Genomic DNA, 21,011 nt, shown 5'->3' on the forward strand with positions numbered 1-21,011 from the left:
TATCAGAACCTATTTAAAGATATTGGAAATAAAGTTAAAAATTTTTGTAATTTAATTACTAAAACCAAAATTACGTTAATAGTAAGAATTAGACTTAATCATAAATCAAGTCAATATAAGATTTTAGGTCTAGATATAACTCAAAAATGAGTCTAAAATTTTATCTAAATTCTACCCAAATAAAAATGTTAAACTTAAGCCTCATCCGTCCTATTAAAATTTTTGCATATAACATTTTATATAAAAATAAATTTAAAAATATAATAAATTAAATATATTAAAAATATTAAAATAAATATATACTAAAATAATTATATAATATCTAAATAATAAAATAATAAAAATATAATAACAAAATAACAGTAAAAGAGTTAAGTAGAATCGGGCCGAACAAAAAATTTTACCAGAAGTTCAACTAATTTAAATTATATATATACATTTTTATCCAAAACACTGACAGGTAGTACTATAAATTTTGCATTTCTTTTCCCTCTTTCGAGCGCGAGGACGATTAAAAAACATAAAAATTTAACTCTATGACTATTGGCTATAAAAATGAAAAACGGAAAATCTGGTCAATAGAAACTTCCTTCAGCTCGGCTGATCTGTTTCCCGCCATATTTAGTGTCTGGGAAATTAGGGTTTCTCTAGTTCCATGAACTATTGATCTGATTCAATCATCTTCTACGGTTTCAATTGATTTTTCTTAAATACATTCCCATTGCCTGAAGTCACCATTCTAATTGCAGCTGACTGATTGATTCGCTGTTTCTTGTTCTTCTAATGGAGGAACCTCGCGTCAAACGCCCCAAAATTTCAAGGTCATAATCTCTCACCACTTTTCTTTTATGCTTTTAAGTGTTTTTTTAGTTGCTGTATTCTTCAGGGGGCCGAAAATTAGGGTTTTTTGTTTTGAAAAGATTTTTTTTTATAGTGATATTCAGTGCCACAATTGGTTACTGAAAAAAGATCGGAAAAATGTGGGGGAGCGGAGGTTCGGGTTGAGAGAAAAATGAGGACTTGAATTTCGAATTTTGGTTTGTTGGTGATAAGAGGAGATACAGTTAAATATTTTGGATTTTTGCCTTTTTTCTGTCTGTCTGTTTCCCCAAAAAATGTGCGTGGGGGAGAAGGGAAATGCGAGAAAAAAGGGAATTCGGAATTCTTTTATTAATGAATTACTAATTATCATATTTTGAACAAGCTATAGGGATAAATTGATTTTTTACTTTTTTTTTTATCAGGGATGAAGATGACTATTTGCCAGGAAATATTACTGAGATTGAGCTGCATAATTTCATGACCTTCAATCACTTGGTATGCAAACCTGGACCTCGGTTAAACCTTGTCATAGGGCCAAATGGTTCTGGTAAGAGCTCTCTTGTATGTGCTATTGCACTTTGCCTTGGCGGTGAACCTCAGGTTGGTATTCTTTGCTTTATTCTATAGCTTATATTTTGTAGGGTGTTTAAAACTGAGGGTGTTTGACTCTGTACAGCTGCTTGGGAGGGCCACAAGCATTGGTGCATATGTGAAGCGTGGGGAAGATGCGGGATATATTAAGATTTCCTTGAGGGGCTACACTAAGGAAGAGCAGATCACCATTGTCCGTAAAATTGATACACGCAACAAGTCAGAGTGGTGTTACAATGGTTAGATGTTAAAATTATTGATATGGCTCACTCTCTATAAGAACAATTTTGGTCAATCATGGAATATATATATACATTTTATTGTCACGGTTGCATTCGATTGAAAGGGGCTATAAAGTTAACTTTATGAGCTACTTGTGCTTGAATTTCTCAAGTTTCCAGTATATTTTGTGATTTATTGTAATAGAATTTTGCATAGCAAAGAAGCTTCTCTTCACTTTTACTGAATTGACCTGTAACTGACCTGAGTGTTTTTAGTTAAATTCAGTGGTTAGTATTTTTTATCTTGTGTATAAGGCATTCTGATTTTTTTTTTCCTCCAGGACTTCCTATCATCTTGTTTATATATATATATTTTTTTGCTGTATTTTTCTTTGTGTATGGTCCCAGTTTCATATAGATTACTTGCTTGGATATCTCTTTCTCTCTCTATATAGAAGTTACCTGTTGGTGTTATAGGCTTGATTAAGTATTTTTCTTACCATAAAGAAGGAAATTGAGAAAAAAATGTGTGATATGGTTTTACTTACCAATGATTTGCTGATTTCAGGCAAATCTGTGGCCAAAAAAGAGGTATTGGAAGTAATTAAAAAATTCAATATCCAAGTCAACAATTTGACGCAAGTGAGTTTTGGATCTTACAGTTTGGAAATTACATGTATTATCTTTCTTAACTCAATTTCATGACTGAATTTGCATATTTGGTGTTTCTGAGTGACATAGCATTTTACAGTGATTTTGTGCTTGTTGTCTACTGAGTTTGTTTTATATGGTACTTGCTTGTCCTATTAGTTCCATATCCAATTTGCCTGTTACATAAATTTCATTTGAGAGACAAGTATAGATATAAATGAAAATTTCTTTTGGAGGTGGTCACTGTAACCATCTTTGTAGCTTCACTCCACTGTTGTCAAGGTGTTTGCCTAGGTTCTAAGGTTTACATAAAGCAAACTGCCTCACAGCTCTTCAGTAAGGTGCTTTTGATCAGGTGGCTGCCTTTTGTGACAAAAGGCACGTAAAAGCGTGCCTTGCGTTTCTTTAGTTATTTATTTTATTTTCTTTAGCTGATTTTTTATACGTAAATAAAAGGAAAACGTAAACTATATATACAAGAATAAGACATTTGGTAAGATGATTCATCAACAATTATTGATTGAAAGAAAGGGAAACTATTGAGTCACAATGGATTATGACTTAGTTAATTTAGGCAAATCTTGATTTTCGGAAGGCATTATGCAATCTAATGAAACAGTCTCTTAAATAGTTGTTAACAAGATTATATGTCGTATTCCACAGAATTTCCTTTCAAGCTGTATTTCTTTTCATACTTTCTGTTTGTTGCTTTTAGCAGTTGAATATTGGCAAGATGCAATACTGAACAAAAAAATCTGGAAATGGGCTGGTGACAGTTATGATTTCTGTTTTAACCATAAGGACTTTTCCGTGTTTACATTTTAAAATAATATCTTGAAATATAGTAAGGTGTCATTCTCAACAGGGTTGATTCATTGCTTCAATAGTTTGATAAAAAGCTTTACAGATAGATAACAGTAGCAGAATTCAGAGGAAAGGACTGTCTTACAATCTGTCTTTTGCAACATTTGTCAATGAATTCTAGGGTTTTGATATCTATATAGGAGGAAGAGTATGGTCTATATTGCTTCTTTGCTTGAGGTTGTTTTTTAAGGGAAAAACAAGTAGTTGCTGAACATAGAGCCAAATCGAAGACCCATGAGATGTAATAGTATTATCTCATGCTGATTCTACCTGCTAGAGTCTAAAAGAGTTCCATTCTTTTTCCAAAAATCAACATTTCTTTAAGTGGTTTGAACCTTGGACTTAATATTCAAGCTAGAGGGGTTCAGCTTTGCACTTTATACATTTGTTTATTATCAGGCTTTAATGAATAGCACCCTCTATATAACATTTGAAGCCTTCAGTCTTAAACACAAATACATATGTCCTTTTTTGCCCTCCCTTGTTTTGCTTTACCATATCGTATTTGTGGTGGATATTAATGGATGCCCAATATCTTTATTCAAATTCTAGCAATATATACTATCAATCTATATTGGTACTTCTAACCTGTTACTTGGCTGGATACAAGTTTATATTTCATGATTGGAACTTGGAAGTAGTTAGTATGTGTCCTGCCTGCAAGTACCTGTGTTTTCTTCTTTCCTTTCTCCTTGTCTTTGGTTTCTGATATCACTTTATGTCCTTTTTGGGGGTTGGGTGGTTCTTTTCTGGGATAGTTCTTACCACAAGACAGGGTTTGTGAGTTTGCCAAATTAACTCCCATTCAGCTCCTAGAAGAGACTGAAAAAGCAGTTGGTGATCCTCAACTTCCAGTGCAGCATTTTGCCCTTGTAGAAAAAAGCCGTGAACTAAAAAAATATAAAAAAGTGAGTTCGAACTTTATTTTTTTTGGTGTTATTGATTTATAATCGAATGTGTTTGAACTTCACCCTATTTGTTTTAGGCTGTAGATAAAATGGGAGATAGTTTGAAACAGCTGATAGCTCTTAATGCTGAGCAAGAAAAAGATGTTGAGCGTGTTCGCCAAAGAGATGAACTTCTAGAAAAGGTTTGCCTTTTGTTTTTTATTATCTTTGTTGCTCCGTAACATACTGAAGCATTTTTGTGGTAAATTTTAGGTTGATTGTATGAAAAAGAAATTGCCTTGGCTGAAGTACGATATGAAGAAAATTGAATACTTGGAAGCCCAAAAGAGGGAAAAAGAAGCAAAAAAGAAGTTGAATGAAGCTGCAAAGATGCTAAATGAATTCAAAGCTCCCATAGAGTATGATGGCCTGGTTATTTTGATTGTATTGATAACTGAAGCACTCATTTCTCTTCCTATGCAAAATATATTGCTCGATAAGTGATACGTCTTATTGTGGATTGCTGTTCATTTCCATGTCTAGACATTATACATTTAACTAAAGCCACATTTCAGCCTTAAAATTATAGGTTTCTGTTTCAATTGTTTTCTTCCTCTTAGAAAGATTATTATTATAATTATCATGATGATTAGTGATTGCTAAATCAACTATATGATCATGTTTTTCTTTTGTTAATAGGACATTCTATATGACATTATAGCTAAGTCCTTTGAATCTTGATCTTGAAGATTTTCATTTGTATGCTTACATGCTTTTAGCCCTTCCTTTGAGGATCTTTTTTATTGCTATATTTCCTCTAATTATAGTGAGAATATTCAATAAAAAAATTAATGGTTGCAGAAAACAAAAGCAAGAGAAAACAAAGCTGGATGATCAATGTAAACGCATAAGCAATTTGATGAATGAAAATATTAAGAAACGGAATGATCGTCTGCAGAAAGAGAATGAGGCGGTGTGTTGAACTTGTCATAGCCTTTTGCTGTTCGGCTTTCTGTATATAGTTCAATGAGTGGTTGAATAATTTATATTGATATAATGAATAAATTCCACACTTTTAGGCAGTGCAAGCGCGGAGTAAATATAAGGAAATCGAAGATTTGAGGAGAGAAGAAGCTTGTCGCAAACAAAGTATTATAGAGGCTAAAATGAAACTTGCTGATGCTGAAAGGGATCTTCAGAACTTGCCTGCATATGAGCCTCCTAAGGAGGAAATTGTAAGTCATATTTATTGGCTTTTTTGTTATTACTTTTTTGCAATCTCTCAGGTAGCTTGGTACTGCATAAAGTGGTTGTAAACCATGATTTATACATAACAGACGTATAGTTATCTGTTTCTAAAAGATACTATTCTAAATTGTAGCTACTTCTCTCCCGATGTACCAATCTTCTATTCTAAGTGCAAAGTTCAAGCGATATAGTTGGTTTTTTTTTTTTTTGCTTAACTTTGTCTTTTTGCCCTTAATATTTGATTATTTGTGGCGATTGATAATATGGTGAACGTGTTCAAACTTGATTGTGAAATAAAGAATAAATTGGTATTTACTTTTGGTAAATGGGAAAAATTTCCATGAAGTTGGGAAGATGACCTAATTTTCTTTTCGGGACATTGGTAGTATTAATTTACACTTTCATAGAGCTGAAATTGTTATTCGAAGACAATTGGCCATATATATTGGCTCAGAAGAATTTATTAGAATAGCTCAGCTTAATATTTTTATTTTCTCAAAATATATTGCTGATGTTCATTTGCTGTATACTTTTGGAAATTTTTACATCCTGCCTCTGATGTTTTTCAAACTTCTTTTCATCAGGAGAGATTGAAAAGTCAAATTCTGGAGCTAACTTCTTCTGCTCATCAAATGATGCAGCAGAAGAAGGAGAAGGAAAAATCTCTAGGCCTAATGAAAACAACCCTAAGGAACTGTGTCGATGGGTAATGTTTAAATGGTTCAAGTTCTGTTCCTCTGCTATTTGAAAATATTTGACTCATTTGTTGAATTTTTTGATATTTTCCAAAATTTGCAGTTTGAAAGATATGGAGAATACAAAAACTAAACTTCTTCATGCTTTAAAGAAATCTGGTGCAGAAAAGATATTTGAAGCTTATCAGTGGTTGGAATTGCATCGAAAGGAATTGAACAAGGACGTTTATGGCCCCGTATTGCTTGAGGTACGTGTTTCATAATTCAAATTATTTACTAATAATATATCTGTATTTCCTTACTCTGTAAATGCAAAACTTAGGTGAACGTCTCAAATGAGGTCCATGCTAAGTTCTTGGAAGGCCACGTTGCTCATTACATCTGGAAGGTATGCTCTAACATTGTGCCTTTATTTTCTAAATTTCCTTTTATATATTTTCTTGTATTCAACACTAACAAGCAGAGGTTACAAAATTCCATTGCTCACTTTTTTCATTGTGAGCTAATTAATGTCCAAGCAGAGGCTAAGAATCCCTGTTGCATTTGCAGTTAAATGTGCTTACTTTGTCCTGTATGAGGTTTATTCATGTTGCACACAGTACTTGGCTTTTTACTGTTCGGGGTCCTAGGTTATACAAGGAAGTTGGCTAGAAAATGTTGGTAAAAGATCTGGTAGAAATGATGCTGATTAGTCAAGTAATTCTGCATTAAAACTTAGAGTAATTTAGAACAAACAAGATTGAGATGAACTGTAATCTTTATTCACATCTCCAAACATACTGTATTTTCATGTATGCAAGGGGCTGTAAGTTGATGCTTTCTTCCAAATCTTTCCCTAATTGCCAAAATGCAGTATGTAGCTTAGCTAAGTTTTGCCTTGTTGAGGTCCAGCTTGCTAAATTTAAGTCAGTTAAACCGAGCTTAAGAGTTTTGAACTTGGCTTGACTTAGTTAAGTGAGCTCTAAGCCAAACATGAGCCCCTATTGAACTATTTGTTGAAGCCAAAACAATGGCTTGAAACTCATAAGTTGAAGATTAAAATTTTAACTGTAGCTCATTAGTGCTAAGCCAAACATCATGGGTCAAAATTGCACTTTTCTTAGAATCTGGTTCTGCCTGTGTAGGAGCCCTTCAAAGTTTGGCTTATTTATGAATGCAACCTCCCCTTTGACTTCTTGTCAAGTTTCTTTCTTTGATGAGAAGAACATGGACATAGGAAACACTGGTCTACTGTTTTCAAATTTTGGCTTTAACTAAACTTAATATGAGCACTAGTCTCATTTTGGCCTGTAACAGTATCTTCCAAATTTTGTTTTAAAATAAATAAAACCTGATTGCTCAAGAAAGAAAATGTTCTTTGGTTTAGAAATGTTGTACCACAGATCCAATGTTCTAGATCCTATTATTGAACTTCCTCTATCTTGTTTTCTTTATTTTCATTATGGGTTATGCTGTTAGTATATCTTTTCTTTGGTCTCAGTACTTGTCTTATGTTTTTGTTTTCATTTTAATCCATAAATTACTACGTTACTTACCTACTCAAAAAATTCAACAGCTACTGTGAGATTTGCACTTACTATTTTATAGGAAATAATGATCTGCTATTTGTAATGTTTACTTTTCTTTGATTTCAGTCTTTTATTACTCAAGATTCTGGTGATAGGGATTTTCTTGTAAACAACCTGCAGCCGTTTGATGTTCCCATTCTAAATTATGTTAGAGAAGAATCTGGTCAGAAAGCATCCTCTGAAATTTCTAAGCAGGTATTTCTTACCCATGGCCCAATTCAGTTTTTTATCCAAGCAGACCCTAGCAGCTTAACATTTGTGTATGTCTTCTTGTAACTGAGCAGATGCATGATCTGGGCATATATTCCCGGCTCGATCAGGTGTTTGATGCTCCCGCTGCCGTAAAGGATGTTATGACCTCACAGTTTGGTCTGGAGCATTCAGTACGCCTTGAACTTCCTTGGTCAACATATATATATATATATTTCAACCGAATTTAAAGATGTAATTTTTTAATGTATTTAAACCTTTGATATCTTATCCTTTTTCTTGCTTTCACTTGCTTCTATCAGTATATTGGGTCAGACAAAACTGATAGGAAAGCTGATGATATTGCAAAAGAATTGGGAATTTTAGATTTCTGGACTCCACAAAACCACTATCACTGGTCTGTTTCTAGATATGGTGATAATGAAATGTCAGCAAGAGTAGAACCTGTTCATGATTCACGTCTTCTACTGTGTGGTATTTCCTTACCCTTTCTGGATTGGCCTCAAATCGTAAACTTGGAAATTTCTAAGTTACTTCTTTTAAAGGTTTGGATAGTGGGGAAATTGAAAATATGAGGTCCAGAAAGAATGAGCTTGAAAAGTTAATTGCTGATGCGGAGGAAGGCATAAAATCACTTCAGGTTCAGCAAAGGCTGGTTGAAGATGAAGCAGCCAAACTTCAAAAACAGCGGGTATGCTATAAGAATGGAGTTTACTTTATTTTCTATAAAAGCTTTTAACCAAATGTTCTATGCTAATACATGAATGTGTTTTTTTGTTTTGCTTTATTTTGTGATTTTATATGCATGGTCTGCAATTAATATAAATCTCAAATTAGCATTGTCTTGTGGAGCTTATCTTTCCACATATATCTAATTCATTCTTTCTGCAGGAGGAGATGGTTGAAACTGCAAGAAGGGAAATGAGAAAACGAAAAGATTTGGAAAGCTGTGTTGGTAAGTTCTGCAATTTCATTGGTTGCTGTCGAAAATTTTCTTATTCCTCCTTATCATTTGTTTACAATAATTGTTTATACAAATGCAATGTAGAACAAAGGAAAAGAAAATTAGTATCCTTGGAGAGAAGTGGTGATATAGAAACAGCTGTAGATAAGCTCATTGAGCAAGCTGCAAGATCAAATATAGAGCGGCTTAAACATGCAATTAAAGTTAAGGTAAAGATGCGTTTGAGTACATGTTTTCTGTTGTGTTAGTGGACAATAATTTGAAATTCTGTCTGAAACAAGTTACGCACTGGCATTCACTGTAATGTAGTATATGTGTATTTACTCTGTTCCTTTGTTCTTGTATTGTTAGTTCTTACTTTTTTGTTTTAATAGGATTTGCTGGTTGAAGCTGTTTCCTGCAAATGGAGTTATGCTGAAAAACATATGGCCTCCATTGAATATGATGCAAAGGTATTATTTGGTGAAATATGCAAGAGTAACTTTCTCCCCTATTGATCTGGTGAAATAACTGTGATAACAATTTCTTTACAATTAATTTTTCATCTGTCACAAAACTGTCATGTGTCAAATGTCCATCTATTCATCATCAGTCATCAGAACAAACTTCATAAAATTTGCCTTGTTATCGCCATTGGTTGAGCAAATGGCTTCTTTGTATTTACTTACATTTTTTTTTTATATATTTCTGTTTTCATTTTCATTTTCATTTTCATTTTTGAATTTTACTACCTCCTAGCCTCCTCTCTTGCCCTGGGTGGCTGGCTGCTGTTCAGCTTCTCGGCTTTCCTTATTTTTTCTTCTTTACCTCTCACCCTCATTTCACTCCACCCCCTCACTCTATTGTTTAACTTTCCCAGTTTATCTGTCTAATCACCAGATCTTGTTGATAGGACACCTGGATCAGATGGCTCAATTTGATGCTTCTGTCCTCCCTTGTTTCCTTTTTCCCTTTTTCTCATTAAAATTTCTATGTTGTTTTTTGTTCACTGTTTCTATATTAGTACTTCGCTGCACTATTGTTTCTCCCTTCCCATCTTCTCTCTCTTTCTCCCTGGCATTTTTTCAGTCAATAAAAGGGGGTGATTTACATTTTAGTTCACTTAATTTAGCATCAACTTTCTTGTAGATCACAAACCTTTAATTTTCTCCAATTACATCACTGAACTTCTATTATTAACAAATTAAGTCACTTATGCTAATTATGTTAGATAATTCTTATGGAAAACTTGGCTCAAAATGCATACATTGGGTCAATATGAATTCCCAAAGTTGATTCTATTTAGAAAATAAGTCAAGTATGCATGCTAAGACAGCTTTCATATTCAAATTATTTAATGGAATTAGCGTTAGTATCAAATTTTTTAATAATAGAAGCTGTCTGATATAAATTGATGAAATTGAAGTTTTGTGACTTGCATGAAAAATTGATGTTAAGTTCAGTAACATAGAATGTAAATTATCCTGATGGAAAGCTGTCTGGATTTCTGCCTATTTACATGTGGCATTTTTGGAGTTGATGTGGAAATTTGTCTGGTGTCTAATATCTGTTTCATCATCAGCACTATTACAAAATTTTGACCAAAAATTTTGAATTCTCTTCTTTCATTTTTCATGGATGGGGATGGAAATTTCTTTAGGGATCAGAGAATGCTGGCATAAGTTATTGACTACATAATTTTGTATTTCTAATTCGTCAATCCCTGGTTTTTGTTGGTCTTGCAATGTTATAGATTATAGACTCGGAAGTCAATCTCAAGGAGCAAGAGAAGTTTGCTTACCAGGCATCTGTGAATTTACAGAATTGTGAGTTATTTGTTTCCTTTTTCTTTCTTTAAATGTAATTTTAGGTTCATCTCTTGATGGAAAGCTGGCAAGGTGGATTGCATTATGGCTTGCCTTGTGCATTTAATATGCCGAACATTCTTACTCTCATCTTGCCAAAAGAAAGAACATTCTTATTCTCTAGAGTTCATAGTTTCTGGAAATAATTCCAGGTTCATTTGTTGCCACAAATTTAATATTCAGAATTGTTTTGCTTCATATTTTTGTAAAATATTTTACATAAATGCATTTCTTTGCTAGGTTAATGCTAATGTAAATGTTTAAGGGATGGATACTTTGGGTGGAGTATATAATTTTTTTCAATTGATTGGATTTCAGTCTGTACCTTGAAGTAGGCAATTCCTTTATGATTTACTTATTTACTAAACTAGGATATAAGCAACATCTTTCTCAGATATAAGCAAAATCTCTTTATGATTGAAATCTTTGTACTTTTTTGTTTATTTATATAGCCTAACGTGAATGTTGTTGACTGAAAAAAAAAAACAATGATTTACTTATTTACTAAACTAGGATATTCTGGAATGATGATTACCTGGAATTCTTTTGTGTGTGAAATATTGTTTTCCAAAAAACTTACTTTTTCCAGTTTTCTTCTTGATTAGGTCAACAAGATGTAAAGGATTATTCTCAACAACTGTTGGCTGCCAAGAGAAATGCTGAATCAATTGCCATCATTACTCCTGAACTTGAAAGGTTATTTCTTCAGGTTTGTTTCTGTTTTGGGTTGAAGCAGAACCATGAAAATTTATTATTCCTTCGAATTTGTTATGAGCACCTATTTTCCCGGTTTACAATTTTGGATGAGTAAAACTTCATTCATCTTCAGTGCTAAATTCTTCACAAATTCACTATTGTGATTCTAGACGAGTATGGATTGAATCCACAGAAAAGCAGTTCTGCTGGACAATTAGTCAATAAGTTTGATTCAATCCCAGAAGAGATTATATATATATTTGAAACTGATCACCGGAGAATACGGGCTAACATCATAAGCTTGGACTCAATCCCAGGAGAGAATATATATATATATATATATATATATTTGAAGCTGATGACTGGAGAGTACAGGTTAACTAATAGACTACAGTGCATGTGTAATTGGTCCTTATAATTTTTTATGAGTATCAAGGTTTGTTGCCACAAATTGGGGCTGAAATTTGCAGTCAGTGAATATTCTTTCTTCTTGTTGTTCGGTTATGAGATTAGATAACAAGTTTCATTTTTTTTCCTTGGGTAATTTTGATTTCACAGTTTTCTCACTTTGTTTTAAAATAGGAATATAGATCATCTAGATTCTTCCTTTTTGTTCAAATGTAATATTAATATATGTGAAATGTTTATTTCAAAAATCTCTTCTAGAACACTAGTTTGTTTCATCAATTCAACTTGAATTGGTTGAGCTTTTTTGTTCTCTGGATCTTTCCATTTATTAATTCTTCCTAGTTTACCTGAAGATGCCAACTACAATTGAGGAATTGGAGGCTGCTATACAAGACAACATTTCTCAAGCCAATTCTATTGTTTTCCTAAACCAGAACATACTACAGGAATATGAAGATCGTAGACGTCAGGTATTTTTGTGTCATCTTCATTTTTTCTTTGGTATGTTACTAAAATCTCATCTGTAGTGCATATTCACAGATAGAAACCATTTCTGCGAAACTAGAGTCAGATGGCAAGGAACTACAAAGGTGCTTAGCTGAGATACATGCTCTGAAGGTGAGAGAAGCCATCTTATGTTCTTGTTGTAACTATGAAAAGTTGTGGCATTATGAAAATTGATGATACTACTGCCTGCGGTTTGTGGTAATAATTACCATGTTTGTGCGATGCACGTGAAAAGTACATGCATTATTTGGAAAAGGGACTTTGCAGTTGTCTCTTTATAACATGTTTACCTCCTCTTTCCAACTTTTCCTTCTCCTGCTTATGGTTTTTAATTTTGGCATAATATCCCATTTGTCTCCTAAATTAAGGAAATTCTTCAAGGTACCGACCTTATGTGGTGCATGTGCTAAGACAGATGTTCAATGCAGTACCCAAACTTCCATTCTGTCTATCAATGTGTCCTAATGTGTATAGTGGCATGCCAATTGGTCAATTGATGTGCCATGTGGCCGAGTAAATTCCACCTCATATTGTGAAGTGATGATTAGAGTAGGTGCATGATGGCCTTTTTCTCGGGGGTGTTGGAAATTCTCTTCTTTCTTACATTGCAGTTTCTCTTTCTTCTTCATCTGAGTTTTCTCTTAGGTTAACATAATTTGCGACCCCTAAACTTGGCTACTAGGTCGATATTGGTACTTGTATCTTTTCTAGTCCACTTTGGTACCTTAACTTGGCAAATAGGTCAAGGTTTGATGATGTGGAACTCTGAGATTATACCATCTCATCACTTTGATATTGTGCCACATTATCAAACTTTTATGTTTCCCAAGTTCAGAGACCAAAATCGACCTAGTTGTCAAGTTTAGGTGCTAAAGTGGACAAAGAAAAGTACAAGTACCAAAGTGGATCTAGTTGCCAAGTTCAGGGGCCAGAGATTACATTAACACTTTTTCTTTTTGGAGGAGTTGCCTTTTTTTCTACTTTTATTTCCTTGAATTCTACTTTTAGCAAAGAGAGATTGATATGATCATTTGATAATTATTATTTTGTTTCAACTTTTTCCCCTAAAAGACTTGGTTTTTTAGTGATTAACATAATATTTTTCAAATGTCATTCATTATTGCCATATTATATTTTTTGCAAGTCATTTAACAGCTTGCTGTTGAAACTTCAATATGGTTGTACTGTTTCCTATTAACTTAAGCTCTTAGGTAACTTGTCATCTAAGCTTTTGGAGGCTTATATTTTTTCTGTTGACTACTCCTATTTGAATCACTCTGTTGACTATTCGTTCCTCTCTGGATTTTATAACAGTTTGGTGCCTGTGGCATTGTTTCTATTTATTACAGATATTGGTCTCAATTTTGTTTAATACCTCAATAAATCTTGTAACTGTTACATGCAGGGAAGTTGGCTTCCAAAATTGAGAAATCTTGTTAGCCAGATAAATGAAACTTTCAGTCGTAACTTCCAAGAGATGGCAGTTGCGGGAGAAGTTTCACTGGGTATCATATATTATTACCTTTTAGAGTTCACTACATGCTACCTGTGGTTTCCTGTTCTGATTTAATGTTTTCTTTCAGATGAGCATGACACCGATTTTGATCAATTTGGGATACTTGTAAAAGTGAAGTTCAGGTGGGTTTCTGAACTTGTTATTATGTCACCAATATGACAGAATCTTTAGTATGGGCTTTATGCATTTTGAAATAAAACATCACATTTGTCTGTTTTTCAGTTTCGGAGTGATGTGTGGGATATGTTTACTATGTGGGATCAATTGCAATTTGCAAGTCTTTTCAATGTAATAGCTTAATGTTCAATGGGAGATCTTTGCACTATTGAAAGACTGTATGCAGTCGATAAATATCATTATACTAATGGATGATACCATTTGTTATTCATGTTCCGGTTTTAAAATAGCTGAATCAGATATTGTCTTACAGGTTAATATTTGAACATTAAGGCACTGAGATTAGTGTTTTGAATGTTAAATTTTGGCCTTTTTGTTTTCCTGCTTGGAATCCATTCGCAAATAAACACTTCTCATCAAGGTCACTCATGCTTAAAAATCTTAGATGCTTTCCTGAGTGGTAGCAATGATACTAACTTGATAATTCCTGATCTAAATTTCTCATCGCCTATCAAATAAATGCAACTCTAGTGTGATTTATCATATTAAAGTCATATAAAGGACATTTTCTATCGACTATTATATTCATATGCTATTGATCACTTTTTTTTGGCAGTTGGACTGGAATAAATGAAAACAGAATAGCTATAGTATTATGCTTGCTCATTCATAAAATATTTAAACCATGCCCATTTATGGTGTATATCTTTATCAAACACCTGTCTTTAGACCAATACCGTTTATATCTTTCTTAATAATTTGTTAGCTGAGAGAAGCACTCTTTATGTTTATTTATTTGTCTAGGACTAGTGTAAGTTATATGCCCTGGGTGTCACTTCACTACATTTTGTTATATGATATACATTGATTCCAAGACTATGTTTGCCTTTAAAACTTGAAGAATTTCTTATGTGATTTATGTTTCTGCATGGTTAATACTATTAAATCTTGATTTGTTTTTTTGGTGTTGTCCATCAGGCAAGCAGGTCAACTTCAAGTTCTCAGTGCTCACCATCAATCTGGAGGGGTATTTCAATCAAATTCTGTAATTCATGAATCAATTTGGAATAGCATTTTTTTTGCTGCAATTTTGAATTTCCTCTTTGTAGGAACGTTCAGTTTCAACTATTCTTTATCTTGTTTCTCTTCAAGATCTCGCTAATTGTCCCTTTAGGGTGGTTGATGAGATTAACCAAGGTAAGCCTGAATCAACTTCTACACACCATGTTACAGATACGTGTTGCATAAAAATCCTCATTTATTATTCTTCTGTCTTCTTCCTTGTTCCAGGAATGGACCCCATTAATGAAAGAAAGATGTTTCAGCAATTAGTACAGGCTGCCAGCCAACCGAACACCCCACAGTAAGCATGAACATAAGCAGGAGATGCTGTTCTTTTTAAACTCTGTAGTTTATTGACCTTGATTTGGCTAATGGTTAAAACTTGCTGCTGTGTTATAAATTTAGTTGTCATTGAAAAGTTACTGCTATACATACTTTGCACCTTTTTTTTTCTGTAAACTAGGGTTTAGGGTTTATGCTGATCATCAGTATAGATAACAAAAATGAAGATAATCGGATTAGGCTGGGAAGTAAATGTTCAAAACAGATGATAATGCGAGTGTTAAGTTGCTTCTCCTTTTTAAAAAAAACAACCTGAAACTGGCCTTAATTGATAAGGATTTTGATGTTGTGGACCAAATCAACTAGTTTGGCTTAATGATTGATAGAGGTGAGGCTGATTAAAATAGGTTCATATATGTATATTTTAATTCAAGCTTCATGGTCCAAAATTTAGTAGTAGCTGTTGATATGCCAATTATCTTTCTCTTGTACATAGTGCTAGTTGCTGTTGATTCTACATTTATGAACAATGTGATGTTTTTTTTTTTTTACAGTTTGGTAAAAGCGTGTTTGTGTTGTAGATTGAAGTTTGTTTTAAACATTGTGGCAGGTGTTTCCTACTTACACCAAAGTTGCTACCAGATCTGGAATACAGCGAGGCATGTAGCATTCTGAATATAATGAACGGTCCCTGGATTGAGGAACCCTCTAAAGGTTAAAACACCCACGGTTGCCATTGTGTGGTTTCAATTAGTAGTAGGATACAAATTTTTGTTAAGAGAACTCATACATATGTCTACATGTTGTTGTAATTCAGTATGGAGAAATGGAGACTGCTGGAGCACCATTGCAGGGTTAGCAGAAACACGCTGATGATGAAACATCATCCCCGCTGAGGATGTATAGGACAGAGAGGAGAGAAGATGACAATCAATTGTTGAGGATATATAGTTAAAATGAAAATGAGGTTTTGTATTGTAATTGGCAGCTTTTTGGGAAAACATATCAGCTTCATTGTGTGGGTTTTTGGTCCGTGTAAAGATGGTTAGAATCATGAAGTAGGTGTATGATTTTTTATTATTTGTAATGCGCCAAACTTGATTCAGGTGTAAAGATGGTATTTTTGTTCTTTCTGAGAAATATCTTGTTATTTTTCCCGTTCTCAACTTGTTTAATTGTGTAAGGCTGTTAGTGAAAATTTTCTGGTTAAGGGCATTCTGGATGTTTAAACTGCTCCAAGTAAACAAAATGTGAATGCAAGCACATTTTCCTTTTAGAATGAACATTTCCAAATCTGATACCTCCAGTGCTACCTTTTGAATAGAGATTATCTTATTAAATGGCTGGGAATATTCTTGCCATAACAAAAAGAAAAAAATAGAAAGAATTTTTTTCTAAGTTATACTATTTAGTAAATTAATTGCTTCACTGTCCAAGATGGTAGGATGTGATTACTAATTGTTTTAAAGATGATAAGACCATGCTAATTAGAAAAAGGTGGGCTGTTTAAGTACTTGCTGCTTCCTGCATTAGAAATCAACAGTCCGTAGGACTTTGCAGTATGATGATTGATATATTTACGGTTCTTGTAGCTGCACGTGATCTGATAATGCTCTTAAATTGACCAATCATTGTCAGCAATTGATCAATAATTGTAATGGTTTTAATGAATTAAAGATCTAATTGCTTGATACATTTAGGGCAAAGCTACATCGGGCAAATGTGAATTTTATTTCTGAACCTATTGAAGATGGGACAAATGGAGCAGTGATAGTTCTTACAACTCCAGATGCTCAGCGCACGATGCTTGCTTATCAGGTTAGATGAAGCTACTGATGTCATTGCAAGTTGCCTAAAGTTGAAGCTATAGTGTTATTTCCTGCTTCTTGCAGTTCAATCGTTATTTATTCTCTGTTAAAGTTTGCACGCACGGTCCTCGCAACTTATATTTCAGACTTGCATGCATGCATAATCACTGCTTCCTTTTTATTGTTAAAGGAATATGATGCTGAATAAAAACCGAATTCCCCTTAATTATGGAGAAATTGAATAAAAACCGGAACCAGGATCTACTTTTTGTTTCATTATTTGTTTGCTTGTTGCTGTTCTATTGACATCATCTCAGGGACGATGAACTTGTTCAGCCACTTTAATCCATGCACTTTATAATAAATGGAAAATTCTTACCATGATTAAAAAAAATCCACGAAGGAAAACCTGTTTAAAAATGAACAACATAGTTACTTGTAGCTTTCTCTAATGTTCTAGTACCTGGAAAATAAGTAAAACATGAATGAAGCCTTAGCCCATAAAACATAATAATCTTACAAATAAAATTTTATGTTCGAGCAAACTCCTTTTCATGCTACAACGCTTTACACTAAATTATTTTGCACATTTGCGCATCTTGTGCAAATGTGCTTAAAAGTAACATCCTGCCTCGAACTCTCTGATGTCTTTAAGTTTCATTAGAGCATGTGTATGTTCCGGGAAGGGAATGGCATGATTAATATATGTCTTCATCTTGTTATTTCAGTACATCATCGACTATTAATTATGATTCTTGCTTGGCCAATGTAGTCTCCTAGACAAATATATTTGTGATTAAGGGCTATTTATTTGAACTTCCTGATACCATCAGAACCATTATAAAGGCTTGTGAAGAAGCTCGCAGGGGTGGCGCACTAGTAGCAGTCACAGCATCAGATGTCTCCTGCATCGAGTGACATTATGATGATTTCTGGTAAGTTTGTTACCAAATTTGGTCAACCCTATTATTGGCTTTTCGTGCTTGTCTTTGGAATGTGTTCATATTGTTGAAACCATTTTTATTTTGAAAAACAGGGATCGACTTTAAAACAAAGTATGGAGTTGCCACCAATCCTTTTTGTTTAGGCGTGATCGGGTTACCCTGTGGTCGATCATTTTAATAAAATATTTTGGTTTATTAAAACAACATTTTTGGTCTACGAAAAACTACAAGACGGATTCGGGAGTCGGTTACACGCGAGGAAAGATTATCACCCTCGCAACGCCCAAAATTGGTACCGTATTGATGGATTAACGTCCTAATGTTGAAAATTTGAAAAGATTTTAAAATATAATCTTCAAAAACGTTTGGATAACTTGAATTGGATATTGAGATTCTCTCGTTTAAAAGGAATAAAATATTACGTCCAGCACGATTGGATACAATATTTTGAACCCCTGACACAAGATCATCTCAGGATTTCCAAAACACATGCACTTAAAACTTTTAAAAAGGATATTTGGCTATTCGGCTCAAACGGTAAATCGAAACCCAGCACGATTGGGCACGATTTATCGAATTTCTAAATACGAAACATCGCCTCATTTTAATTTGAGAAAACATGGATGAAATTTCAAAAGGATATTCTGTATTTTAGTCGAATGGAAAATCGAAGCCTAACACGATTGGGCACGACCTCCCAAACAAGAAATATTTCCTTATGTTGAGAGGGTTCTTTGAAACGCGGGTGATTATAAAAGCGATCTAAAGTATATAAAATAATTTTTTTAAAAAAAATTATTTTCCATTCAAGATAAAATAATATATAAAACTCTTTAAAAATAATATATAAACAATTCAAAATATATAATGTGTAAAAAAGTTTGAAATACATAATATATGAAAATATTAAAGTAAATAATATGTAAAAATTTGAAATAAGCGTTGTATAAAAAGTTAAAATAGATAATAACAAAAATGTAAAATAAATAAATAAATAAATAGAATGTTAATAACAAGAGTAAAAACATATATAAGAAAAAAGTAATAATGAAAATAATATTAGTATATAAATAGAAATAAAAATATAATAAATAGAAATATAATAATAGTAAAAATATAAATAGATAATTAAAATTAGATAAATAATAATAGTATTAGAATAACAAAATAAATATAAATAGAAACATAAAATAATAGGAATAATATATTAAATTAGTTAATTTGATAATAAAATAGCGAAAATAAAAAAGGATTAAATCGAACCTTAAAGTAAAATTCTGGGGCAAATCAAAAACAAATAAAAGGAAATGGACCAATTTGAACATGCGAATAACAAGGAGGGACCAAAAGGGAAATAATCTCCACCCTAAAAAACACACAGCTTCAAGGACGACCAAAATGTAGTCAAAAAAATTTTAAGGCCAAAATTAAGAATAATGAAAGCTTAATTGCAAAATAATAAAAAAAAAAACAGAAGGGTTAAAAGCAATTAGACGAATTTAGAAAAAACAAAGAAATTGAAATAAAATGGACAAAATTCCTACGTAATTGAAAGAGAAAAAAAAATAATTCAATTCTAATGAAAATAGGAAAGGGGAGAATAATCCAATTCCAAATTGAAGTAGGAATACCAAAAGTAATCGATCAATAATTCGTCCTCTTTCAAAGAATAAAATACCCCTATTTATATATATGGGATTTACTAAAAATAGCCTAACTAATTTAATAATAAAATAAAATAAAAATAATATCTTTCTATTTTTAGCCTTTTACCATGTTAACAATTTGATAACCCCTTGACTTTCTCTATTTTTTTGATTTGACCACAATTTAATAATTGTCTTTCAATTTAGCCCTTTTTAGCTTGTTTTTGAACGATTGTATCCTTTCGCTTCGATTATTATTTTTTCGGGCCCAGCCAAAATTGACCTATTACACATATACTTTAGAAAAAAAAAATCCGAAGATGTTGTACATTTAAGCACATTGTGGTAAAACAGTTATTCGAAGCTTTTCATTTAGGATGCTAAACCCTTCAATCCCCCCTCCAAGGTTGAACGTAGTAGTGTATACAGTCATAACTCAGCTATATAATTCAAGGATGGCTAATATATTTGAACTTGTCTTTACCGGAAAGGGTTTTTGTCTAGATGAAAAAGATTCACTTGTTCTTCGCATCACTAGGTTCTAGGAGACGCTATTTACGGTGCTAGAAGAGTACTAAACATTCTTGGGAAATATAAAAAACTTTGAGCTCACTACAATTCATGTTCTGTGGGAATAAATATTTTCATTAAGTTCTCAAATATGAATTGTTTTGCCTTTTTATTTTCAGGGAAATTGTTGGCAATTACGTGGATTTTCTGTGAGAGCTTTATGGCATTTTTCCTCAAAAGAAAGCTCTGTTTCAGCAACAAGGTATCTCAGCCACTTTGTTCCCTTGGTCTCGTTACAGATGGACGTAGAGGATCTTACTTGGGTGTAAAAGGAGAAGCTGTATATATTCCTCCATGTGTACCGGTGGACACTGGTGCCGGTGATGCATTTGCATCTGGTATTTTGTATGGTATACTACGAAGTGTCTCGGAATTAAAAGTCATGTGTACATTAGCAGCTAGGATTGCAGCCACAGATGTTGGGCAACAGGGGACTCGACTTAGTGTTCAGGATGCCGTTGATATTGCCGAGTCATTTGCATTCAACCTCGGAAGTTCTAGTGTAAGGTCAGATGTAGGTTCAGGTCAAATTCCCAGCTTATGACGTATTTGCCTTGAAGCCCCATGTTAATTTCTCCATTCTTATATTTTCCATAGCTTGTAACCTTGGATCTTGTCCGGCTATGTTGTTTTAACGCTTCTTTTTTCTTGAAGTATCATATCTCTGACAGTCATGCCCATCGGCATGGTGATCTTCCAAAGATCCTTGGAGAATCTTGAGAAAAATTGAAGACAATTGCGTCGGTAGCTATTACGGGTTCCAAGTAACATAGATTGTCCCTGAAAACATTGCTGGCAGCAATTTGAATTGCCATTGATTCAAATTTGATCACTATTCCAATGTCATGCAGTATCAATATCATGAAATTACGTCTCGTATTCTCCTTCAG

General features: G+C 33.3%; 1 protein-coding gene, 1 long non-coding RNA gene and 1 pseudogene across 3 annotated transcripts; all 3 read left to right on the forward strand.

Moving 5' to 3' along the window:
• The first annotated feature begins 454 nt into the window (after window positions 1-454).
• LOC108464186 (structural maintenance of chromosomes protein 5) lies at window positions 455-16,293 on the forward strand. Of its 2 annotated transcripts, XM_017764334.2 has the most exons (30): window positions 455-821; window positions 1,245-1,422; window positions 1,499-1,652; window positions 2,203-2,276; window positions 3,908-4,057; window positions 4,135-4,239; window positions 4,310-4,455; window positions 4,898-5,009; window positions 5,116-5,271; window positions 5,869-5,990; window positions 6,083-6,227; window positions 6,302-6,367; window positions 7,614-7,742; window positions 7,832-7,930; window positions 8,060-8,231; window positions 8,303-8,448; window positions 8,649-8,712; window positions 8,806-8,930; window positions 9,096-9,173; window positions 10,454-10,526; window positions 11,171-11,274; window positions 12,023-12,139; window positions 12,210-12,287; window positions 13,582-13,681; window positions 13,760-13,814; window positions 14,788-14,836; window positions 14,919-15,006; window positions 15,100-15,172; window positions 15,764-15,867; window positions 15,971-16,293. In XM_017764334.2, the coding sequence occupies exons 1-30, from the start codon at window positions 784-786 to the stop codon at window positions 16,024-16,026; spliced, it is 3,156 nt and encodes a 1,051-aa protein (XP_017619823.1). In that variant the 5' UTR covers window positions 455-783; the 3' UTR covers window positions 16,027-16,293. The 2 variants fall into 2 exon arrangements, with proteins under 2 accessions (XP_017619823.1, XP_017619824.1); XM_017764335.2 differs by lacking the exon at window positions 15,971-16,293 and having other exon boundaries at window positions 14,929-15,006.
• A 493-nt stretch (window positions 16,294-16,786) lies between these two features.
• On the forward strand, window positions 16,787-18,348 carry LOC108462777 (uncharacterized). Its single transcript, XR_008277132.1, has 3 exons — window positions 16,787-16,971; window positions 17,795-17,896; window positions 17,998-18,348. It is a non-coding gene; the product is annotated as an uncharacterized LOC108462777 (long non-coding RNA).
• A 1,658-nt stretch (window positions 18,349-20,006) lies between these two features.
• Window positions 20,007-20,665, forward strand: LOC128279270 (uncharacterized; annotated as a pseudogene).
• The last annotated feature ends 346 nt before the right edge of the window (window positions 20,666-21,011 follow it).

This window comes from Gossypium arboreum, chromosome 13 (genome assembly GCF_025698485.1).
Source record: "Gossypium arboreum isolate Shixiya-1 chromosome 13, ASM2569848v2, whole genome shotgun sequence".
NCBI lineage: Eukaryota > Viridiplantae > Streptophyta > Magnoliopsida > Malvales > Malvaceae > Gossypium > Gossypium arboreum.

Excerpts from the sequence above, each read along its gene's own strand:
- LOC108464186 (XM_017764334.2), top strand. The coding sequence starts at position 784 with ATGGAGGAACCTCGCGTCAAACGCCCCAAAATTTCAAG. Across the intron at positions 822-1,244 it reads AAACGCCCCAAAATTTCAAG|GGATGAAGATGACTATTTGC; the intron begins GTCATAATCTCT and ends TTTTTTTATCAG. Across the intron at positions 8,449-8,648 it reads CCAAACTTCAAAAACAGCGG|GAGGAGATGGTTGAAACTGC; the intron begins GTATGCTATAAG and ends TTCTTTCTGCAG.